General features: G+C 38.7%; 1 protein-coding gene across 2 annotated transcripts in view; it reads right to left on the bottom strand.

Moving 5' to 3' along the window:
* PRKG2 (protein kinase, cGMP-dependent, type II) overlaps positions 1–23614 on the bottom strand; it is an 82334-nt gene extending 58720 nt beyond the window's left edge. For both annotated transcript variants that reach the window (XM_023750327.1, XM_023750326.1), the window contains exons 1-4: positions 23144–23614; positions 6769–6935; positions 1930–2043; positions 434–539 (exon numbers count right to left, since the gene is read on the bottom strand). In XM_023750327.1, coding sequence (XP_023606095.1) covers positions 434–539; positions 1930–2043; positions 6769–6935; positions 23144–23604 — 848 coding nt within the window. In that variant the 5' untranslated portion in view covers positions 23605–23614. The remainder of the gene's footprint in view (positions 1–433; positions 540–1929; positions 2044–6768; positions 6936–23143) is intronic.
* Positions 23615–26659: the final 3045 nt, after the last annotated feature.

Consider the following 26659-nt stretch of genomic DNA (forward strand, 5'->3'; position numbering starts at 1 on the left):
TTTTTAAATGCCTCTAGTAAATCAAGTAAGAATAGGAAAATACATTAATTTCAAGATTATTCTAAGCAAAGCCATTATGAGAAAGATTATCTTTTGTTATCCTCTTCCAAATTATAGAATATCTTTCAAAGTCAACTGAGCAACCCAGGTGAGTATTTTAGGATTTTTTGCACAGTTTTCTATACAACATACAATGGCTCCATATATACAAGGGCAAATTAGTAGGAGAAATAAATCAAAAGTCAGGGCATGAGGCTAATGGGAATTAAATATTATACAGAGTGGCATTTACTGCACAGGAATAATTCTGGTTGCATCATGTGGAAAACGCTTAGTAGTAAGAGAAGCTACAGTGAAATAATTATTGTGGTAAAACCAACAGACCCACAAAATGGCTGCACCATCTTTGGCTCTTTCCACCTGTTAGCCTTACCTTCTGAGGAAGTTTCTGTACTGTTCATCTCTAGCTTGAGCCGTCCTTCTCATTATATTCTGGAATACCTCTCGATCTAGTGCCCAAGTTTTAACATTGGTAAGAGCTTTAGAAAAAAAAAACAAGAAAGTAATAAAATATTATTTAGCCCCATAGTAAGAAAACATTACAAAATGTTAATCAATAAATATTTTATATATTCTCATAAAATGGTAATTATTGGAAAATGAATTATTTCAACATGCAAACGGAAGGCAGCGGGGATATAAATAGTGGACAATTTTATAAAATCATTTTTGGCTTTTCTGTGAACCAGGTTTGGAAGTGAGTAGCAAAAGATTTCCTTTCTAATTATGTTTTGCTTAGGATGATATTAAAATTAGTTTGCAATTCCCAATTAAGCACTGCATCATCAGGATGTATTTCAGATTTGTGCTGTGATAGAAGAGAAGCCAGCTAGTCTGTAGCTACTCCAATGAGTTAATTGAAAGTTTAAAATCTCTGGGTGTAGGAGTGTGTTTTTATGTCTTTTTATGGTGTTCAGACACTGTTGGTAAAGAGAGCCAATATATTTTAAGGATCACTATGGTTACTATTACATAAAATGTATACAAATAATTTTCAAAGAGATTATGGAAGATAGTTTTTGAGACTTTTTTTTTTTACAGGAAAGACATTAAAAGCAAGAATAAAATCTAAAAAGGAAGAGGAACAGAAATACCAGCTCTAAAAATTCTATATGAAACTATGGTTGTGAGATTTTTTTTAAAGGAGTAATGAGAGTCTACAAAATAGATCAAAACCCAAAGCTCTGATTTACTAAACTTTAGAGCGAATTAGAATCATCTTGACATTCTAAACTTGAACTGCCAGAGATTCTGATTCAGGTTTGGAACGAAGCCCTGAATCTGTATTTTTATCAAACACTGCAGCAATGCTGAGACATGTAACCCAGTCCCAAGCACTGAGAAACATCACATCAAGTAATTCAGAAGAAAACTCAAGATTGAATACATTCAAAACAAGAACTTTAAAGAGAATCACTTAAACTAATCTCAAGTCATTCATGAAGATTCTCATTAATTCACATCATTTTTGACATATATATTTTTTTTCATTAGTTTAATTAATTTTTCTGGTTTATAATATGGTCAGAATCTCATAGAGAATGGAAAGAAAACATTCTAGATGAGCCAAAAGCAGATGTCTACATGGCACAAAAAAAGGGAAGTGGCAAATAAAGCAAATATTGAATCATTCAGCTGAAAGCCGTGTTCATATTTTACATACAGGTATCTAATGGGAAAGTTCTTTTAAATTTGAATTATTTAGACAAGTGCTTCAAAATAAATGTTCTTAAGAGTATAGCATTTCTATTAAGAGCATATGGGTCACAATGGAAAGCAAAAGACTAAACCAGATGCAACAGTGACTCAACCAGATTACCTTTAACATTGCATAACAATTCAAAACTACAGCATTTCAACTGCCATTACCTTTCACAGAGGCGGTCCTTGTACAGTTGTATAAAATGGCTAGTTCCCCGAACGTGGTCCACATAGGAATGCATGATATCAATTTCTCCCCTTGAAACACCTCTACTCGGCCCTCTATCAAGTAGAATTAAAACAAAAACAAAAACCACAAATAATAAAAAATCTGCCTGGATTCCATGAATTAAAAAAAATAAACAAAGTACATAAAGCATACAGTTATTATATCTATGATTCTCATTTTAATAAAGTGGTTAAGAATGCAGACTGAAACCAGCTCTGCCACATATCATTAACTGTTCACCTTGAGAGAGTTACCCTCTTTCTTTGAGGTTCCTTGTCCATAATGGGAAAAACAATATTTACTTCATGCACTTAATGTAGGTAGGGAACTTAGAACAATGGCTAGCATATAGTAAATGCCATATGAGTGTTAACTATTGTGAATATTATCATTGCTACCATGTTCTTTCTCTGAAGCAGTGGATGGCAAGTGTTTTATTTAAAATTCATTCTAATCTATGAAGCAATTTCTCTTGTACAAGAAACACAAATTACTGTATGTCTTGGAAACACACCACAGCTGTTCACACTATCATAACTGAGAAGTACACTTGTAGAGGGCTCCCCAGGGAAGACACATGGGCATGCTTCTTAAAATATTGTCAGCTGAACCCAAGGTGACTGGCAGAGCCGAACCTTGGATACACATCTAACCAAGATGGCGATGTGTTCTCAGCATTGACTCTTATCTTTGCTGCCCAGGTGTTGGAGAGTGGGTTTTATTATTGTAAATCCAGTCTAGCACCTGGAATGAATAGGACTGTCCTCCCTCTGACTGGCCCCGTCCTGCGGAGGGGCCCTGAGATGGAGCCACGCCCTCGGGTTCCTGACTGCTCATGCCCACCACTCAGGCCCACCCAGAACAGATGTAACTTCCTGGTATTTGGGTATAAATTAAACACGCAGGTTCCGGTGCTGGTGCTCTGTTCATCTATCAGAGGGCAGAGCCACACCCAGGCCCAGCTTTTCCCTCTATTTCTGTCTGTCTTGTTTTTCATTCTTCCTTAGCCCTTGTCGTGTTCTACTCAAGATTCTTGAACCCCCGCATTCTCTCTTTTGGCGCTGGTTGCGGGAAGAGAGAATGTACCCCCATAGACACTGGCCCCAGAGTCAGACTCCCTGGCTCTGAGTAGTCATCGGCTGTGTCCTTGAGTAAGTTACTTTACTATGCCTCAGTAGCTGTCCAGCCCTTCATTCAGTGAAATGAATTAATAAATGGAAGTCACTAAGAAGAGTGCTTGAAAAAGACCACAAGCTGGAAAAAAATATTTTTGCAAAAGACACATCTTATAAAGGACTATTGTAAAAAATATAAAAGAACTCTTAAAATTCAGCATTAAGAAAACAAATAAAAGGGGCCAAAGACCTTGACACTCGCCAAAGAAGATATAGAGATTGCACACGAGCATATGAACAGCTGATCCACATCAAATGTTATCAGGGAAATGTAAATTAAAACAACAATGAGGTATCACTACATACCCATTAGAATGGCCAAATTCCAGAAAAATGACACCACCAAATGCTGACAAGGATGTGGAGCAACAGGAACTCTCATTCATTGTTGGTGAGAATGCAAAAGGGTTAAGCCCCTTTGGAAGACAGTTGGGTGGTTTCTTAACAAAACTAGGTATACTTTTACCATGCAATCCAACAATCATGCTCCTTGGTATTTTTACCCAAAAGAACTGAAAACTTATGACCACACAAAAACCTGCACACAGATTTTTATGGCAGCTTTATTCTTAATTGCCAAAACTTGGAAGCAACCAAGATACCCTTCCATGGGTGAATGAATAACTGAACTGTGGTGCATCCAGACAATAGCATATTAGTCAGTGCTAAAACAAAATGAGCTATTAAGCCATGAAAAAACATGGAGGAATCTTAAATGCATATTACCAAGTGAAAGCCACCAATTCCAACTGTATCACATTCTGGAAAAGGGAAAACTATGGAGAAAATGAAAAGATCAGTGGTTGCCAGGGCTGGGTGAGGGGAGATGAATAAGCAGAGAATAGAGGATCGTTAAGGCAATGAAAATGTTCTGTAAAATATTATAATGAACAATACATGTCATTATACATTTGTATAAACCCATAGAATGAACAACAAGAGTGAATCTTAAGGTAAACTAAGAACTTGGGTGATTATGATATGTCAATAGAGGTTCATTCTTGGGAAAAAAGTAAAAATAATTTTTGTACCACTCTGGTGAGTAATATGGATAATAGGGGAGGCTATGGATGTGTGGGGACAGAGGACATATGGGAAATATTTCCCTCTCAATTTTGTTATAAAACAAAAATGCCTCTAAAAATGATGTCTTGTAAATAAAAAGTGCATAAGAAAAGTGTTTGAAACTGATCTTTATTTAGACAAAAGTTGGAGGAAGGGAGAAGCAGCACTTCAGGTACCTCCTCACAATTTTTTTTTTTAACCCTGGAAATTCTACACTCCTTTCCCTTTGAAGAAATGCAAATAAAACCTAACAGAACTAAAATAATATGCAAAAGAACCTATATTCTTAGTGGGGTTATTCTACTTGAAGAATCCCCTTCTCCTAATTCATCACTAAGTAGATCTGGTGGTCTCTGCTCATCTACTCATTCAACAAATCTTACGTTGGCACTTATGTACTACCAGGAACTGGTCCAGGTGTCAGAGACAGAGTGGACAAAACAGAAAAGATACTGATTCTGACAGAACTTATATGCTAGTAACAAATAAACTCTGCTTAGGCTCCAAAGCCTATAAATTAGATATGAAAAATTTAATAAGTTCTCATTACCACTAAATTCCTTTCCATTGAAACCACTTAATGGTACTGCCAAATTAGTATCATAGATTTTAATGCATTTCATTTTTATACTAAGGTTATGTCTCATTGGACTTGAGCAATACTGACAATATATGGACTATCAAAAGTTTAAGCTAAACACCACTTATCATTTGCTATTCATTCTCTATCTTTTAAAGGGCAGATTTTTAATTAACAAATTAATTTGCTCAATCAATTGAATCAGGCAATTCAGTCCTTAGATAACAAGTAATTAATTAAAATAAGAAACTGTTCCATTTTCATTTCCATGTGTGCTATAGCCCTGATTTGAATGGCTGTATGGATGCTGCCTTCTGTTCAAACTCCTCTCCCCCCAAGCCTTTCATCAGAGTTACTGGCAAGGAACAAGATGGGCAGACATGAGTTTCACATACTTTTCTAGCAGGTTCCATAAGTACTTATTGACTTAATGACCTAATTTTTCTCTCCAGAATGTTTTAGTGTTGCTAAAGTAGAAGCAAAATGGCCAAGAAAAAAATGGAAAAAGGGAAAAATTGCTCTGGATCACCAGTCCCCCAACACATAAAGGCTGCATAAATTAAGACTATAATTCAATTCTTGGGTAAAATAATTACTTGGGAGTGACTGTAGAATTTTAAGGGTACCTATAAAATTGTAGATGGCAAAAAATAAATCAATAGTTATGAGACTGGGTTGTTTAAAGAATCAAAGTATATGCAAACAATCTTTTGCATACTATACATAGAATAATACATGTTTATTAATTTGTTTGTATAGGCAACATCTGCCCCACACGTAAGACCCCAAGTAAACAAGAATTATAAAAGCATAGCTGAAGAAGTGGCAAGATCACTGAATTAGCACTTGTTCACTAGAACATGCCAAACTTAGAGACTGTGAAAAGTGACTTAGTCAACTAAACATCATCCATCACATTAATATTAACTCAAATTTTATTGGTCTGTAATTTTAGCTAATATTCAGCCTATACATTTATTCTGGTATTTTTGTTGAGATGTGTCTAAATGTGCTTATATTGTGTTTGTATAACCTTATATTATGTTCATATAAGTTTAAGTGAGTTTATAATAAAAGTAGCTTAAAAATAAGAACATTTTAAAAGCATTGCTTGGATTGCCATGAACTGTAACGAAAAATAGAAGGCCACGGCACATCCTAGGTTACCATTCTGTCTGGGTAAACCAATTTAGCTTCCCCCCCAAAACTGAAAAAGTTGGGGCAATTCAGAATTTGACATAGAGTGTTCAATATACATAAACCCTATTCAAATAATTTCTTGCTTCTATATCTAAAAAAAAAGTTTTTGTATACCACTATAAGACATGCATTTAATATGCATTTGAGAAATAAATCCTTTGATGTTCAAGTAATCATATATGAAGGAAACCATTTAAATGGCTCTAAAACTACCAGTTATAATTTCAAGGCATTCCATTTAATTCGTCGACAAAATAGTTGCGCGTTTTTCCTGGTACACCCAAAAAATGTCAACATAAACAATAGTATTTGTAATGAAAACAGCTTTTTGTAGTTATTGAATGAGTGACACTGTGATTAAAATATGGACTTGAATCAGATCACCTAAGTTTGCATCCTACCTCCACCACTTAGGAGCTGTGTGGCCTTGGATAAGTTACTTAACCTCTCTGTGACAGTCAACATTAGTAACATGGAGATACGGACAACATCAGTAACCAGTAACAGAACTGATGGGAAGATGAATGGGATTTCTCTGTTCAGTGCTCAACAGGATGCTTGACATATAGAAAGCATTCAGTAAATATTAAGTCTTATCATCATCATGATAGATCAACAATGTTACTATTTCATGATCTCAATCTGTTACATTTCCTGTAAACACAGCAAACTGTTTTTGCATTTTCACAAATGTTTGAAAAAATCATAATAGGCAAAATATTTGTTATACAATAACTGGAAAAATCTGTGAAACCCACCTGCCAACACAAAGATGTGGTTTCCTGGTTCTCCCTGCTTAATAATGTAACTCCCTTGCTGGTAGTTTCTTCCATACATGCATTCCACCATGTCTTTGATTTGCTGAGGATCCAGTCTCTTCAAAAACTGATTTTTATTGAGAGCATCTGTAATGAGCTTCTTCTCACTGTTGTAATGAAAAAGAGATGTTAGTTACAATGAAGGAAAACCATGTTTTGCTGTTTAGATTCATTTCATTTTGAATGTGGATATAACTAAGTACTTACAACTTTTCCACAGGAAAAATTTGTTTTCTAGCCCCACCAACACTTGACCCTTATCCCTACTATTCCTTACATGTAAAATCTTTTAAATTTTTTGAATATTTTCTGATAATCATGATTACACCAAATTTATTATCACTCGTAATTATCTTCATCACAGAGGTAGCATCTCTCAAGATCGCTAGATACACTACTAATGGACGCATGACTTTTGGGATGGAAAGCAAATCTGGTTGGTAGATAGAAGGCATATTTAAAATACAACAACACAGTTCATTCATTGATGAACTGTGCATAGCTATGCATACTGCCTCTGGTACTAGTTATTTTACATCTTATTTAATCCTTACCACTATCCTGTGAGATAATTACTATTCCTATTTTATGAATAAGTAGACTAAGAGGTAAGAAACAACTTATTCCCTCTAGTATTTAAATCTAAGTCTGTGGGTCTGAAGTCTGTGCTGATTTCATTCCATCCACTGCCTCTTCTGAGCTAGAGAAGTCAGCTCCCTTGGGACTTGTTAGGTTTGAGCAGACATAAAGGGTGGTGGTAGTAGTCTGGGTTTGCCTAAGTTTTGTCTCTTAGCATGTCTAGACTAGACAACCTACGTTTTAAATCTCACAGCCTTTTCATATCCAAAATCCAAGGCCCACTAGTTGATAATCCTAGGATACTCTACTTTCTTTTAGAAAAGAGTAGCTACAAATAAATTATCCAACCATCATTACCAAAATTTAAAATGTTTTAATTAGAATACTTTATATGTATATGCAGATATCATAGAATTGATGAACTAGAAAAAAGACACGTTGGCTTGTGAGCTAAGTCAGAATCTTTGTACGAAACATTTGCTCTCACTCAACCTCAGTGCGATTTTTTTACATAGTTGTTTTTCCCCCCAGTATTTTTCATCCAAACTCTCTCCTATTACTTGTTTTACTGTTTAAAAACTTGTAATCATTTTCTACACAGAAAGTTCTCAAACACAAGGTAAACTGTCATGGAATCAGACACTTCCTTCATGACTACATCCATCAGCTCAGCAGGCTACCTGAAGGAAACACAATAAAGTCTTGTATAGACATGTCATCTTCCCCACAGTGACTCCATCATCCTCAGCCATCCAAACTCTTTAAGTACCTTGAGAACTTCTTTCTTCCTTCATCTAATCTATCACCAAATCTTGTCAATTCTCTTTAAAAACATCCCTTTTATCCATTTTTGTTTCCATTTGCTCAGGGATGTCACCACAGTATTTTAAAAAAAAATCTTAGGTCTGGACAACTTTAACAGCTTCTTTTTGGGTACTTTAGTTCCTAGCCTCATTCCCCCCTACAGTCCATCTTATACTATGATATCAGATTAATCCTGCCAAAAAACTGACTTCACCCAGATCTAATTCTTCCTTCATCCACTAAAACCAACAATTCATTCAATTAATACACATTGAGAAAATACCCCCAAAGCCCCAGCTTTCATGGGCCTTTCATGCCAGGGTACCTACCATTCCAGCAAATGTTTCCTCAATGCTGATATATCCCACTTTTCCAAAATATGTTCCAAGAAGTACTGGTCCTTTATAAGCAAATGTATGCTGAGTTTAAATAATTTTGAAATTTCATAATGCATAACTTTAAAGGTTCAAATAAATCTTGCAGTAAACAAGTCTGTTTAATGTTTTCCAAAGCTCAGTGTCTTTTTATTTATATTTCTTTCTTTTCTTTTTTGGAGAGGGTGCTTAACTTCCATTAACATGCCATGGAAGTATAGTTGGCCTCTGAACAAATGGGTTTGAACTGTATGGGTCCACCTACATGCAGATTTCCCCCCATAAACATTATAAATGTATTTTCTCTTCCTTGTAGTTTTCCTTAATAACATTTTCTTTTCTCTAGCTTTCTTTATAGCAATAATACAGTATGTAATGTATATACAAAATATGTTTATGTTATCAGGAAGGCTTCCAATCAACAGCAGTCTCCTAGTAGTTAAGTTTTGGGGGAATCACACATTATATCCTGGTTTTTTACTATTCAAGGGAATTGGTGCCCCTAACCCCTGTGTCATTTAATTGATTTTTAACCATCTCACTAAATACAAGGTCAATAAGAAAATTCAATTGTGTTTCTATATCCCAGCATCAAACAATTAAAAATGAAATTTTATAAATGGCATCATTTTATAAGATATTAAACACATCAATTATATCAGATTATATCTACCAAAAACGTGTAAGATCGCTATACTGGAAAGTAGAACATATTAATAAAATCTAACTAAATGGAGACATCTGCCCCAGTTATGAATGAGAAGACTAAATTTTTTAATGATGTGAATCTATTCAAGTTGATCAGGTTCAATGATATCCCATTCAATATTTTTTTAATTTATAAAAACTGACAAGCTGATTCTAAAATTCTTACAGTTATAAGGATGCCCAAGTACAGTTATAACAATTTGAAAAACAGTAACAAAATTGGAAGATATAAAGTAGTAGATATCAAAAATTATTAATCAACATAAGAGAATATACTCTTAGCACAAGGATGGACAAAAAATACTTTTGGAACTGAACAGAAAGTTCAGAAACCCAAACAAATATACATAGATATGGGAAAAAGCAGACATCAGTGGAAAATACATACTTTAAAAAGTGCTCACCCTTGTTAATTCTTAAGGAAAAGCAAAGCAAAGCCAAAATAAGATACTACAATATGCCCACAAGAATGGCTAAAATGAGAAATATTGACAATGCCAAATGCCAGCAAGAATGTAGAGTAACTTAATACTCATACATTGCTGGTGATAGTATATATTTGTTAGACCATTTTGGAAAACGATTTACCAATTTGTATTAAATGTGAACTCAGATAAAGTGTACCACCCACCATTTCCACCCTAGGTATATATCCATCATAAATCATAATGTACCAAAAGACATATGCAAAAATGGTCATGGCAGCTTTATTCAAAATTGCTAATCATGACAAATAACCAAATGCCCATCAATAGCAAATTAATAAATTGTGGTATAGTCATGAAACACACACTACATAACACTGATAATTAATGAACCACTGCTATGTACAAAATGTAAGTGAATCTTGTAAACAAATGAAGCCAAACTCTGTAGAGTATATACTTTCTAGTTCCATTAAAATAGAATTCTAAAATAGGCAAAAGGTGATTTCTGATCATAGTGGCACAGATAGTGACTCCCCTTGTGGAGATAATGGGTAGGGGTTGGGAGAGAGCAAAAGGGGCTTCTGACGGCTGGTAATGTCCTATTTCCTGACCTGTCAGTAGTTACATGGGTGTGTTCACTCTATGATTTGTGTTCTTCAATAAAAATTTCACTTAAAAATTAAAATATGTGTATGGCTTTGGAGTCAGAAAATCCCAGGTTAAAACCCAGCTGGCTGCCCCACACTTCACAGCTGTAATATTGGTCAGGTCACTTAACCTTTCTTTTTGTTATTGTTGCTGTTAATTCTTACCAAAGGATATTTTTCCATTGATTTTTAGAGAGTGGATGGGAGGGGGAGGGACAGAGAGAGAAACATCAAGGTGAGAGAGACACATCGATTGGCGAACTGGCACCCCGACCGGGGCCGGGATCATGCCTGCAACCGAGGTATGTGCCCTTGATTGGAATAAAATCAAACCCAAGACCCTTCAGCTTTATTCAAAATTGCTAAACATTCTGGCTCTATCCATGAGCCAAACTGGCTAGGGCTCACTTAACCTTTCTGAATCTCAGATTTCTCCTATGTGAATAGAGCATGGTGATCATAATTATAGAAATATTATGCACATTAACTAAGGTAGGGTGCCAGTAAACAATAAATGGCAGTTGTAGTAATAGTTGATGGTGGTAGTAGTAATAATTTTCTGTGGGATGGGAAAAGTTCTGAAACCATGGAGAAACAAAGAGGCACTGTCAAGCCCCTCTGCTCAGTTCAAAGTTCCTCCAATAGGACTGGATCTCAAATGCATGCCCATTACTGGCAGCATAGGTAATCCTTTTATAATCCTTTTATACCCCCAATGTAGGTAATCAACATTCTTTGAAGCAATAAATTCTTGTCCTCTAAATTGCTTCAGGAAGTTTAATTTTTCAAAGTCCACTGACAGTTCTTGTTATGCTGGGCCCTCAATCTTCCTTCTCAGGCCCTGTGTATCAGAGGCCTGTGCTCTCATTGTTTGTTTTTGTTGGGTCATGGCATGCAGCTTGCAGACTTCTTTGCATGAGGCTTAGTGCAAAGCAGGGGCCAACACCTCTTATCTATCTGGGACTTCTTGTGAGCACAGAGGCCAAGGTAACTTAACTTGGGTGACATTTCATAGCTTTACTACATATGCCCTAGAAATCATATTGTAAATCATACTTGTCAAGGGCACAACACATCTGGAACTGTACTACTAGGGTCTGATTCCTAATTCTGCCATTACTAATGGTGGAACCCTGTGCAAGTCACTTTATCTTGAGTTTTCTCAGCTGTAAAATGATAATAACAGTCCATGAGTCACTGGATTTCTATGAGAATTAGATTAGTTAACAATATAAAGCACTAAGAACGGCGCCTGGCATGTAAAATATGTTACATAAAGGACAGCTATTCCTGTTATAGGGCAGCAACTTACCAGCAACTTAAAAACCTTCCAGTTAAAACAACTCTAAAAACTCTATTCTTGCCCTAGCTGGTTTGGCTCAGTGGATAGAGCATTGACCTGCAGACTGAAGGGTCCTGGGTTTGATTCTGGTCAGGGGCACATACCTTGGTTGCAGGCTCCTCCCTGGGCCAGGCTCTGGTCTGGACCTCTGCAGGAGGCAACCGTGTGTTTTTCTCACATTGATGTTTCTCTCTGACTTTCCCTCTCTTCCACTCTCGCTAAAAATCAGTGGAAAAATATCCTTAGATGAGGATTAACAAAAAACAAACAAACAAACAAGCAAAAAAAAAAAAAAGAAACCCTATTCTTAACACCTGCCTTTCTTTACGGAGACCCCTTCACAGTGTTGGTAAACTCCTGACAGTCCAGCCCACAGCCCGGCCAGCGTCCCTCCATGCCCAAGGTACCCCAGGCCCGCAACTGTGACAGGCTACTTTGACTCCCTTCAATCCCTCCTTCCATTCCTCCTTCAAAACCCAGCTCAAGGTCATCTCTTCGATGGAGGTTTCTCTGATCCCACTAAACCAAGGATGCTCCCTCCTTCCTTTGTACACCTTAGAAGATTCATCATACAAGACTGCAATAAATTTTAATTTCCCCAAAAAAACCTGTGATCTTCAAGAGTGTGACTATGCTTTCTTCATCCTCTTATTACCAAAAAATCTAGAATTCTCTGGCATGTAGTAGGAACTCAACAAAATTAATGCTAAAGGACATGCAACTTCTTTCTCCTACTTTAAAAATCATGGGTACAGAGACAGGAGTGGAGGTGGGCCTGCCGGTCACCTAGGAAACAAGGCACAGACAATAAGCAGGATAAGCATCTATTTCCTTCTCCCAAAAAATGTGTCGAGTGATAAACAAACAAGAAAAACACACACCTAATGAAAGCACAAGTTTATAACTTGAGAAACTAGCATGAGAAAGATGAGGTCATTCCCTGGGTAATCAGAAAATGAGCATGATATTCTCCTGTCAACTCTCTCACCCTATTGCCCATTAATTAAGTGTGGGTGTAATTTAATCATGTTTACTGTTCCTTCGTGCTTACAACAAACATTTCTCTTCCCCTTTCATAAATGTATGCAGATGATCCTATTCCCATGAGCATCGGCGAGCAGAGTTTAATAATAAAATGCTGAAAACCACCAAAACATACAAGGAAGTTAAATCTGACACACTCCATGATAGGCATAACCATCATTGTGCTGCATGGTAATTAGAGAGAAATGGCAAATCGTTTCCTTAAATGTCTGTAAGGAGTATTGCTCTCCAACCCTCAAACTGGGTATTTCTGGATTCAACTGCAGGGAAACCTGTTCCTCTAACAAAATGCTTCTCAATGCTCGCTGCACATTAGACTCATCAAGAGGGCTTCTATAAATCCTGATGTCCAGGGCCCTGACCTCAACCCAAATTAATCAGACTTCCTGGGGACTGGACCCAAAAATCAGTATTTTTTTTAATACTAGTCAGGTGCCCATAGTGTCCACCTGAGGTTAAGAATTACAGCTGTAAACAATAAAATACAAGGGAGTTTGAAGCTGTCCTTTCCCTCTGTATCGGTGGCCCTTTAAATACAGTTCCTCATGTTATGACCCAATCATAAAATTATTTTCGTTGCTACTTCATAACTGTAATGTTGCTACTGTTATGAATCGTAATGTAAATATCTGATATGCAGAATGGTCTTAGGCGACCCCTGTGAAAGGGTTGTTTGACCGCCAAAGGGGTCGCGACCCACAGGTTGAGAACCGCTGCTCTATATTTCCACATCACTGGGAACATACCTCTATTGAAGACTCATCAAGAAATCAATTACTATTAAGTAATTAGCAATAACTGATTAATTAACAATAATTAATGTTTGTTTGTCCCAAGACTTTGTCATATCTCATTCTTCTTTGAAGATTACTAATAAATACAGAAAAGAGAAAAATATTACGGTCCTCCCTCTCTCTCCTCCCAGCATCCTGTATAGATAGCCTCGCACTTGGGGGTGTGCTGTCCAGTCACCCCAGGACTCTGGGTTTTTATTTTAATTGTGGTAAAATATACATAACAGAAACTGTATCATTTTAATCATTTCTAAGTGCACAGTTCAGTGGCATTGAGTATATTCTCATTTTGCAACTATTGCCACCATCCATCTCCAGAACTTCTTCATCTTCCCAAACTAAAAGTCCGTACCCATTAAATGATAACTCCCTGCTCCCCTCTGCCTCCCAGCCCCTGGAAACCTCCATTCTACTTCATATGTCTATAAATTTGACTGCTCCGGGTACCTCATATAAGTGGAAAAATACAATAGTTGTCTTTTTGATTCTGACTTGTTTCACTTTGCATAATGTCTTCAAAGTTCATTAATGTGGTAGCAAGAAAAAGGAAGGAATTGCCTTCCTTTTTAAGGCTAAATAATATCTGACTCTATGTATATACTATATTTTGTTCATCCATTCTTTCACCTTTTGGTTATTGCAAATGATGCTGCTATAAACATGTGTGTTTAAGAGTCTGGACCTTTTGTGTATGGCATGACCAAGAATCTTAGCCAGGAAATCTCACATCAGAGAAGTCAAAGGGCATGGTGTACAGAATTCTCAGAAAGCCCCTCTGTTGTCATGCTCTTCTATCATTCTCTCCCCTTGAATGGGGATGGAATCCATGACTTGCTTCTCATCATCAGAATATAGAAATGGTATTGGGAGGCTTACTCAGTGGATGCTATAGAAAACTTCATCTTAGCCAACTGTGAAGAGATTCTCTAGCTGGCCTTGAAGAAGTAAGCACCATATGGTGAGAGGGACTGCAAGAGGGACACAGAGTAGGAAACTGAGCAGCCTCTAGGAGCCGAGGGTAGCCCCAGCTGACAGTCAGCAAGAAACTGGTGACCTTAGTCCTACAACCACAAGGAACTGAATATTGCCAACAATCATGTGAGCTTAGAGAGCAATCTTTTCTAGAAAGCTCTAGAAAGGAACAGAGTTAATTGATACCTTGACTGCAGTCTTGTGAAATCCCAAGTAGATGACCTAAATAGCCATGCCTAGACTCTGGACCCACAGAAATGCTGAGATAACAAATATGTATCGTTTTAAGCTGCTAAGTTTGTAGTAACTTGTTATGGAGCAATAGAAAACTAATACGCTTAGGTTTTTCTGAATTTCTATTTCTAAGAAAGAACTGTAAATACTATTGCCTTAACCTGGGTCTCATCTGGAGAGAAATAACTGGAAGTTATGCAGATCTTTCTTTTATATTTCCCTGAGCTTGATCTACAAACCCCCAAAAGACCATCAAAACTGATGGTAGAAATTTACCAATTAAAATTAGTTTGGCATGACAAGCAAATATTCCTAGAAGGATTAATAGGAATTTGGGAAGTTCCTTATCACACTTTAGAATGAATTATATACTATAAGATGTATAATTCCCAGCTGTAGATCTCAAAAAAACTGTGAAGCAAGACTATGCTGAAAGTTCTACAACAAATACTTCTAAGGGGGAGTCAGCATAGAGGAGAAGAGACAAATTATTTTAAAACTAGAGGCCTGTTGCACGAAATTCACGCACTGGGGGAGGAGGTTCCTCAGCCCGGCCTGGGCCCCACAGGGATCGGGCCTAAGCCGGTAGTCAGACATACCTCGCTCCTTACTGCCCACTACTCCCTGCTCCTTACTGCTCGGCTTGCTGCTCCTTAGTGCTGCCACGGAGGCGGAGAGGCTCCTGCCACAGCTGCTGTGCTCGCCAGCTGTGAGCCCAGCTTCTGGCTGAGTGGCGCTCCCCCTATGGGAGCATACTGACCACCAGGGGGCAGTTCCTGCATTGAGAGTCTGCTCCCTGATGGTCAGTGCGCATCATAGCGACCGGTCATTCTGGTCATTCCACCATAACAGTCACTTAGGCTTTTATTATATAGATGAGACTTTAAAGAAAGGCAATAGCTTTGGTCAAAGGATAAAAATTTCAGGAAATGTATCTTTCACATAGGAAGTACTTTCAGAGTCTAAAAACTGAAAAGCGTTATTCCTGGCTTCAGATCTTTTCCCCCTTCTTGAGAATTTTATTGCAGGTTAAACCCTAGAAAAAGTCAGGTGACATGAGCTGAGCTGCCTAGGCTTCCAGAAAAGAAAAGGGAGGCTCCCCTGGAAACACTGCACCACTTACTAGGAGGCAAAGGTCAGTGACAATGCCTCCTTCTGATTGGACAAGCAAAGAGGAAAAGGCCACTATCTTCTCAACTACACTGTTTCGACTGCACTCTTTCCTGGAATCTAGCAGGGAACTGGCATGAAATGCTTGTGAGCATGGAGACTGTTGACTACTCAAAACAATAGGTCTTCGAATCCCCAGTGTTTTCTGAGGCTTAATAATTAAACATTTCCCTAACACCTGACAACTGGCCGGCTGGGAGATTTGAGGATGAAGTGAGGAGCAAAGGGTGGCTATAAACCAAGCAGAAGGTAATGTGAGAGGTTGAGAGGGGGCTAAGGTGAGGGTGCAGAATGAGGGGAGCCCAGGGGCCTTTGGGTCCTAGTGAGAAAGAAGAAAAGGCAGGGCAGGAAGTGAGAGGGGCTGGGTGCCAGGACTCAGAAGGTAGACGAAGCCTATTTCACTTCAAGATGTCAAGGCAGCTGCCATTGAATTTCAGGCAGGTTTTTCAACTTCTCCTTGCTCCCTACCTCTCCCCGCAACTCGAAGGGGGCGCGAGTCACACTGTGGGCAGCACCACCCATAAGAGTTGGGTACACGGTGGTATTGAACACACGTTGACATCAGCCTACTCAGATTGGAAACGTGGTTCAAGAAACGACCACAGCATGACCGTGAGCAAGCTGTTTGACTCTGAGCTTTCATTTCACCTTTGGTACAACAGAAAAGCAACACCCTCCTCATTAGACAATGAGCCAGTTCCCAGCCGCCATGAGATGATGTAATGAAAACAACAGACATCTAGCAGTTAACCCCGAACTTGGTTTTCTCACCCCATCCCGCAGTAGCTAGCTAGTTCTGACCTGGATGTCTGCATGCACATTATTGCTATGAAACATAACCTTCTGTTTTCAAACACGCTGACCACTTCCCTCAGACACCCAGCTACCTTCACCCACAGCTTCCAGTTATCGAATCACCACACAATTGAACTTTTCTCTTCTTCCTCCCTTATGTATCTTCATGTCTTTGCTTTGCTGAAGACTCAGGTTAAGGCAATAGTATCAATAAGCATACGTATGCATTTTTTAACTGTCCAACTGATAATTAAGTGTTTGTCTATGCACTTTTAAAGTTTTCCCTAACCTATCTATGTAAAATCTACATCTAGAACCTCTCAGATAGCCATATCTAAGGCGCTATTTCATGGAAGAAAAAAAAGTTTATCTCTTGCCCCCAGCAAAAGTTTTCCCTATTGCAAACTTACACCAGGGCAGCACTTTCTGGAAGCATAATTTTCAGGGAGAAATAACAACAACAGGAAGATGTTTGTAAATCATACCAAAAAAAAATTACAAATGTATCTATTTCCAATTATATATATTTTTTCCAAGGCTTTCCAGATAAAATGTGAAGCGTTCTCTACTTTTCATCTTGGAAAAGTGGTATATAGGAGTTGTTAGAAGAGACTTTAGATAGCAGGCCTTAATTCTGGTTCCAACATTTAAAATATCAAAATATAAAAGTGTCACCTTAGGCAAGTTAATCAATTCTGCATGCCTCAGTTTCTCACACATAAAATGGGGTTGATAATAATATCTACCTTATAGGTTTGTTGTAAGGATGATATGATCCAATATTTGTGAAGTGTTCAGAGTGGTGCCTGGCACAGAACTAGTGATAAACAAATATTGTTATTATAACTACTACTATTTTCCATAACACTCCAGTTCAATAAAGGAGTTACATTTCTATAATGAACATTCAAATGCTCAGCACCTCTTTAGAAAGGAAGCACAGATAACAATAACAAACACACTCTTCCACACTCTGCTTCTTTAAAAAGATGACTCACTGGCATTTTCTGCTTCTACCTCTTCTGATCCTGGGGTGGGAGCGACAAAGGAAGAGCATTGCCCTTCTAAAACAGAGTCAGCATCTGAAGTCAGATGGCAAGTCTTCGTTTTATCTTTCCTTTCCCAAAGAACAATAGTTTCAAATGATAATTCAAGCGTTCTCAGGGAAAAGGCAGACCAGCAACTTGCCAGATGTCTCTGATTAATTTGCCTGTGTTACAGCAGACAGTCAACATAAGCTCCTAATTTTGCTCTGCCAGTGGTGAAGCTTGCTAAACGATGTCTACATAAACAGAAAATGTCATTTCAGTGAAACGGCTGACCTCTGGATACGTGGTTGTCTTGGTCTCAAGGCAGACTCAGTCATGAACAAAAATGCTATCTGAACTTTCTCCCCTTCCTCTGCCATTGATAGTCACAGTGTGTGCTATCAGATGGATCAAACCCATCCTCTGTGTTCTTTTCACACGGTCTGAGCTTTGAGGATCCAACACTCGGTGAACATTGATGCACTGTTAGGGTTAGGGCTGGGGTAAGCTCTGTTCAGCTCTACTTGGAAGAAGTCAGGAAGCATGATCATTCCTCCTACCAATCCATAGAGCATGTCAAAATAAAGCAGACTGGCGCCCAGACTGGCCTGACTTGAGGCCTTAGAGCTTTGCGGGAAGTCTGGGAACATTGGGATTGTAAAGGGGAAGAACTGGTTTCAAAGTCAAGAATCTTGGATTCTAATCTCAGCTCTGCAATTCCCCTGCACCTGCTTCCTCACTTCTCCCGTAAGTGGGGTAGCCTGAAACAATCTCTAAGGTTCTAGCTCTAAAGTCTCCTATGTTCACCACAATAAATTTCAATCAGAGATGACAGTGATAAACTGTAGTGCTCTGACTCATCATGGTTTATGATACTTCGGGAAGGCGGGGTACCTGTAATAGAAATGGGCCTCATGCCCACATAGCTGCACCCTTTTGAAGATCTGCCATGGTCAGTGGGAACAAAGCCAAAGCACTACCAACTCCTATGATACGACACTGAAGGTTTAATGCAGCTTAAGAGTGACTCCACCTTGTGCCCACCTCGGTCTGACAGGCACGCACTCATTTTCTGTGGCTCTGTCCTAAAACCAAACACAGGTCTTATTTTGTCTATGAAGTTTTCCCAAACTTCACTAGGTCATCATCTTCATCTCAGGGGATAGAGGTTATGGAAAACAAACAAACAAACAAAAAACCCCACATAATATAAAACTGCAATATCCAATACAGTAGCCATTAGCCACATGTGGCTAATTTAATCTTTAAATTAATTAAAATTAAAAACTGAATTCCTTAGTGACCCTGGCCACACACTTCCAGTGCTCAACAGCCACATTTTGACATTGGCTTCCATACTGGACAACACAGGTTACAGAACATTTCCAGCACTTCCGAAGTTCTATTGGACAACACTGAATAAGTCTTGAACCTGCTCTTAAAAAGTTGACCCTTGGATTTTGCAAGAGACAGATTTCAAGGGTTGCCCAATGGCAGTAGAGCACATAAATTCCTCCATATAAAGAAAGCAAGGAGAAGTAACTATGGATATAGTTTGAGCTACCCCTTCGGGATCTACAAGTACACTGAATGGGTAGAGGACAACACAGCTGGCTGCCTGGCAGTTGGTGAGATTCACTGGCCATTGATAATACATTTGAGCAGGGGCTCAGCAGAGTTTCAGACTGCTGTGGCATAGGTTGTAGGGTTTCTGGTGAATTACTGAATCTGAATCCTCAAATTGCAAGTCTATCATTTCCCCAAATGTTATTCTCTGGTTTCTGTAGTACTTCCTATCTCCCTACTCCTGTGGGTTGCAGGAGGGATGAATATTCATCAGAGACATCCTTTTTGAGAAAAAGACTGAAAGCCTTTCTAGCTTTCAGATGCAGAGGGGAGGAGAGACTTTATCCAAAAGGTAGTGGATCTGGGCCGGCTGTGGTTCAGAGATTGAGCATCGAATTATGAACCAGGAAGATATGGTTCCCAGTCAGGGCGCATGCCCGGGTTGTGGGCTTGATCCTCAGTGTGGGACGTGCAGGAGGCAGCCGATCAATGATTCTCTCTCATCATTGATGTTTCTATCTCTCTCTCCCTCTCCCTTCCTCTCTGAAATCAATAAAAATACATATAGTTTTAAAATGTAGTGGACACATATTAGTAGAAATGAATTTTGTCATAAATTCAGCCAGGAAAGTTTATAAAAGTTGAACAAATAAAGCATTTGAACCTAAACAATAAATGAAGGAACAATTTTGATGGATATCTTAAATACTCTATTATCTAACAGCACTGCTGGGACACGTTAGCCAAACCAATGGATACTGACATCATCCCTTTATCAGTGAATGATGCTCCCATCTTTGTAAATGATCTAACTTCTAGAAAATTGTTTTTTACAAAATTGTTCACAGGCTGTATAAAAGATATATAAAAATATCCAGTTTACTTATGGCTTTTCTCTAAAACTGAAACTGTTTGAAAATGGAAAATGAATTGCAATATTGAGCACTTTAAAAAAAAAAAAGGAAAATTTGATGATGTCACCTGTGTTTTGTCAGTTATTCCAGAGGTAAAGAGAGAGATATTTTGTAAGAAAAACTGAGGCACAAACTTCACACATGAGATAAAAATCAGTCAACAAGAAAAGAGTGGCTCCCATATTCTAATTAATTTCCAATTTAGAATCACAAGGCTCTATAAAAGCACATGGGGAATATTAGGGCATCAGTGATCTAGTTTGGTTTCCTGAGGAATTAATCATTAAGGAATCAATGAGCCTGTTTCTAAATCATGACCGCAACACAGATCTGCACCCATCTGGCTTGCTTTGATGAGGAGGAGAATCATTGCTAAATCTTATTTAAGAGCTATAATGTCTTCGTTCTTCTGTGTCTCACTCACTATAGACAGGTGGTTTGGCCCAGAAAATAACTGCTGATTTTCTTTGCCTGGTTATAACAAAGAATTACAAAGAAATATATTTATCCTGGATTGTTCAGTTGCCTAACACCAAGAGAATGGTGTTTTGCTTCAAGAAGGACATAAGTCTTTGGAACAAAATAATTGAACATAATCTTCATTCCAGAGAAGAAATTTGGTGGAATATGTAGGGAGAGGGTGAAAGATGAATTGCTTTAAATTCTCCCACACTTCTCCCAGATATACAAGCTCACTGCTATTTGAAAGATGTCTTTGTGAGTGGGTAAATAATATATTGTGCTTATGTACTAGTATACATATCCTATATAATAAGAGAGGAATATGCTAATTAGCCATTATGCCAAGCGTTAACGACCAAGCGCATCATGACCAGATCATGGATCAGCGGGAGGGTGAGCCAGCGAAGTACAAGCGGACTGTAGAGAGCTACAGGAGGGGGCAGGGCAGCAAGCTATGAGGGGCATGGAGGAGGGAGGGGGGTGAGGGGAGCTACAGGAGGGTGGCAGTGACCTACTGGCTACAAGTGGGCTGCAGACAGCTAAAGGAGGGGGCAGGGCAGCAAGCAAGCAGGAGGCCGAGAGCTACAGGAGAGGGCAGTGGACGGAGAGCTACAGGAGGGCGGCAGCGATCTACGCATGGATTCGTGCGCAGGGCTACTAGTATAGTAATAATACGTAATATTTGATATTGCCAAATGTGCATATATCTCTGACATATCAGAAGAGAATACTGGATGATATCAATTTTTGACAAACAAGCATAAGTTTATAAAATTTATCATTTCTGAATTTGCAACATTAAAAATAAGTAATTATTAAAGGGAATAAATAAGACCTTTCTAAACCAACTATAATTAAAAATCTTGGCTTAAAAACACTCTCCTGAACTATTAGATTTCTTTCAGCCACAGAATAATATAACTAATAATCCAGCATGATTTGTTTCATTAGCAAATATTTATCAATCATTCACTATGCGTCAAATACAGTCAACAAATTGATGAATTTAACCTGTCTTTCTATCTGTTATCAAAATTAATCATTTATTCATTTAAGTCAGTTGTTTTATCTTGATTTATATTACTTGTGTCAGTGAATAAATTAAAATTTGTTTTAATATCACAAATCTTGCATTTTCCAAGAGAGATCAAGCTCAGCCAAGACATTATCAAGGCAAAAGATCTAATTTCAACTAATAAATACTCACTTAAAAATAATTCAGAAAGAAGACCCTCACTCATGATGTTTCTAGTCAATCTCTCCTGGTAAGGAAACTCAAACTTGAACCAGAAAAGAAATGTATACACCCCCCCGCCCCATACACACACACACACACACACACACACACACATGCACGCCTATCCACATACAAAATACACATACAAGAATGATGTGGTACATAGTTACATGTTCTTTTAAAAAATCCTTATCTTTAAAATTAATTCTAGCTTTTAATTGTTCCCTCTGCCTGAAATATCTTTTCCACCTTGTTTATGTTCCTTTTTCTCCTTTGGGTCTCAGTTAAAGGTCACCTCCTCAGCCAGGCCTCCTGGGCAATCCAAATTCTGTTGCCCCTTTGTCCTTCTCTTCCCCTAACCCCAGATACCACCGACTATACCCATCATATCATTTATCCCAATTAATCATTAGACAATGTTTACTTGTTTCCATGTATACTATCTCTTGCTGAGAAAGGCTCTGTGTCTATTTATTCACTGATATTTATTTAGCATCTAACCGTGGCTGGAAGAAAGTATTATAGTGCTCAATCTGAACTATGGGTGAATGAATGAATTCATCCAGTTTTGAAGCTCCAGCTTATTCCATTTTCATAACATTTGAATACTAAGTGCTAGTTAGTGGTTTTGCTATACATAGTCATAATTCATTGTAATCTGTGTACACTTTTAAGTCCAGTCCTATAGAAAGAGAGAAGGGTAGATGTCCTAAAACTACCTTTTCACTCCCATAGGGTTGTCAAGATAATGGAAATGACTTTCGTAAACTCAGTTTTTCAGTTGCACATATCATGAATCAACGTTCAAGCACAATTCATGCTTTAAAGAAAAGTTCTTCTTAAAGAGAGACGCGACTGCAAAGCAAGACCATTTTAGAAGTCTCTTATCCCCAAATCTGAAAGGGTAATAATATTGACGAGGCTTAATGAATATCACTCTAGTGCAGCCGTGGGCAAACTACGGCCCGCGGGCCGGATCCGGCCCGTTTGAAATGAATAAAACTAAAAAAAAAAAAAGACCGTACCCTTTTATGTAATGATGTTTACTTTGAATTTATATTAGTTCACACAAACACTCCATCCATGCTTTTGTTCCGGCCCTCCGGTCCAGTTTAAGAACCCATTGTGGCCCTCGAGTCAAAAAGTTTGCCCACCCCTGCTCTAGTGTTTCATAATATTAAGGCTATCTGAGTCTTAATATTATAGGAACGTCTTACCTGGAATCCTTCCTGACTCTTGCTTTCTCAAAGGAAAATTCCGGGGGTTTGTTGAGGTCATAGGTTCGGGTTGTTGGCTCGGCAGACACCCCAGCCTTTGCTCCCCTCCTGCTGTGGAGAGAGACCAGCCCCGAGGACTTCCGGTGCACCTCCAGGGGGATCCTCTCTGGAGAGGCCTGAAGCAGGCTGCCGCCCTGGATGTGCACCACATCCTGCAGCTTGTTCAGCTGGATGCACTTGTTCTGCAGCTCCTCCGTGAGCTCCGCGATGGCCACGGTCTGCTTCGACAGCTGCTCCCGCAGTTCCTTCAGATGGTACTCCCGCTCCTGGATCTCGGCATCCTTCCTCCTCAGCTCTCTCTCCAGCTCTGCCACCTTGCTCTGCAGGGCATTGTAGGTGAGGTTCCCGGAGTGGCCATCTGGATGCTTGGGATGTTTGGGTTTCACTGAACCATTTCCCATTTTGCTCAAGGACCTGAGAGAGGGCACAGAATTGGGAATTACCCAGTGGAGTTTCACGTCCTAAAGCCCCCTCACCGCTCCTCTCATTCCCATCTGTTTCATAAACAGAAGCATAGATGTCATCATTGTTTGATAAATACTAAATTCCCCCATGCTTCCAGACGGAAAGTTATTGATCCATTTCTTTTATCCCTCCAGGAGGAGGAGTGGGCATTTGGTTTCATTGTACCCTGTCCTTTTGCTGGACAAGTATCACACCTGAGCCTTTTGCACAAATGGCCTGTGTTACCTGCTGTTCTCTTTGGTCATTCTCTCCGGACAGCTGTCAAAAGCATCACAACAGAGCTGCGATTTGGATGTAAGCATGGCAGAGATAAAACACACAGGGGCAGCTACAGCAGCGGAGGCTTGGAAATGTCACAAGTCTCACAGCTCCCTGCGAGGCTACATTAAGGAACCCTCCCCGCGTTTAGAAGATAACACATCTGAATTCCACAGCAGGAGGAGGCAGAGCTGGTGTGGCTTTATTAGCACCTTTCTCCTGCCCTGGGTACCTGTTAAGTTTTGCATGAAGAAGAAGAAGGGGTGAAGGAGGAGGAGGAGGAGGAACAAAATCTTCTGGATTGTGATTACTAGAAGGTAAAAGAGAGGTACGAAGATTCTTCTACATCCTTCACTTTTTATCTTGAAGCCAATGTTGCCCATAAATGATGACCTATGGTACAAGGCTCCTTTTTTATCCTGTTAAGAATATCCTCAGTATAGGCCCCAAAGTGGCCCCACATCCGGTGAGTGAAAAGCAGATCAGAAGTACGAGGAATGATTTTAGTTGGTTCAGAAATATTTTGTAGTTCAAGAGCTATGCATTTATTTTAACATTATTAGAAATATAGATGATGGGCACCACAAAGTTGGGATCTCATTGATATTATTGCTTAAGTGGAGGCTAGATTGGGTAACAGGCTTATTGAGTCAATTCAGTGAAAACAGAAAATAAATCATCTGCAGATAATAAGCACAAGTGAGCAAACACAAAAAGAACTCTAGCCCTAACCGGTTTGGCTCAGTGGATAGAGCTTCGGCCTGTGGACTCAAGGGTCCCAGGTTCGATTCCGGTCAAGGGCATGTACCTTGGTTGCGGGCACATCCCCAGTAGGGAGTGTGCAGGAGGCAGCTGATTGATGTTTCTCTCTCATCGATGTTTCTGACTCTCTATCCCTCTCCCTTCCTCTCTGTAAAAAATCAATAAAACATATTTTTTAAAAAGAACTCTAAAGGGTGAAACTGGGAAAATACTGCTTTGATTAAGATACATTTAAATCATTCTAGGCTACCTATTTGAACTTCATACTTCTGCATGTGCAGTTTTTGATAGCCATAACCAAAGTAGCATTATAACACTTGTGAATTAAGCTTAATTTCCTCTCAAACTCAAAGAGAAATGAAATTCTTACACTGATTTCCCTGGCTTTACCAGAATAATCATGACCTCCACAACAATAAAGACAGAGACATAAAGATGTAAAACAGCCTCTAAGTTTCAAACAGATGCAGCCAAATGGCCAATGTAGGTTGCCTACGATGGATGGTACAGACAGAAAATAAAAGTACTTATAAAAGTAATCTTGTGGTACTTAGATAGGCATAGAAGTCAGGTTCCAAGCAATCATTAATGAATATTAGTCTCCAGAGAATAGCCTATACATGTTGCAATATCTGTTGACTTGGCGGCACGTACTGTTCCTAGTTATTCAGAATACATAAAAAGGTTGAGGAGATTAGAATTCAAAGAGGATACTACTAGAATTCAAAGAAGTAGCCCTGGATACCCTTGTCTCCTGAAGAAGCAATTCAGAAGACATCAGACGGGGCCTAAGAATAACCTTGAATGAGATTCTGAATGACAGGCATGAGAGGGTGCTCCCAAAGGCATCCAAAATTAATGTGCGCACATTTGTAGCATGAAGCTATGAGCCATCTTCTACATGCACATTTTTGGTACATGGACAAGCATTACTGAACCAAGGCAGGATGGAAGGAAGGGAGTTGGGGGAAAAGGAATTGCCCTATAAAAAGAAAACAAAACAAAAGTGAATACAAAAACTTTTAAATCTAACATTAAGCTAACAACTAATTTTTCACTCATTGAACAATTGTTAACTAAGACCTGTCATGTACTATATCAGGAGCATAGTTCCATGAATTTGTCTTCAAATTTGACATAGAAAACAGTTCTAGAATTCTAAATATGAAAAGACTTAGCATCATTTTTGCTAATGGCATTCAAAACATTCTGTCCAATCCAACAATAATTTTACAAACCTGAAGCACGATTAAGTAGAAGATACTAAATTCTCCCAAAACACCAACTATTATCTGGTCTTAGTGGAATACGTTTGAAAGCTGTATAAATCTTTCAAGTTATTTACAATTCCAAAGAGGGATGAAATGAGAGTAACCCATCTTTCAAGTCACTAATTTAGGATATGTAAGTTACCAAATGGCTCAATACTATGTCTGATTTCTTAGTGAGTTCACCCATTTCAATTTTTTTGTCCCTCAAGCCAAGGCTTCGAGTGTCTGGCTTCATAAAACCTAATTGAATTCACTGTTTCCTGTATCAGTCACTAAGACAGATAAGCTATTTCTCAAATATGTATTGCTAGCCACAAAGAGAAATGAACCACAGGATGTTGCTCCATCAATCTAGCAACTATATGTTATTAAAATCATTCTTCTAATCAGAAGGCAGCACATAAAGTAATAAGAAATGAGCTTGGCCCTAACCGGTTTGGCTCAGTGGATGGAGCATCGGCCTGCAGACTGAAGGGTCCCAGGTTCGATTCCGGTCAAGGGCATGTACCTTGGTTGCGGGCACATCCCCAGTGGGAGGTGTGCAGGAGGCAGCTGATCGATGTTTCTCTCTCATTGATGTTTCTAACTCTCTATCCCTCTCCCTTCCTCTCTGTAAAAAATCAATACTATATATATATATATATATATATATATATATATATATATATATATGTTTTTTTTAAAAAAGAAATGAGCATGG

This window comes from Myotis lucifugus, unplaced genomic scaffold (assembly GCF_000147115.1).
Source record: "Myotis lucifugus unplaced genomic scaffold, Myoluc2.0 scaffold_12, whole genome shotgun sequence".
In the NCBI taxonomy this organism is placed as follows: Eukaryota; Metazoa; Chordata; class Mammalia; order Chiroptera; family Vespertilionidae; genus Myotis; species Myotis lucifugus.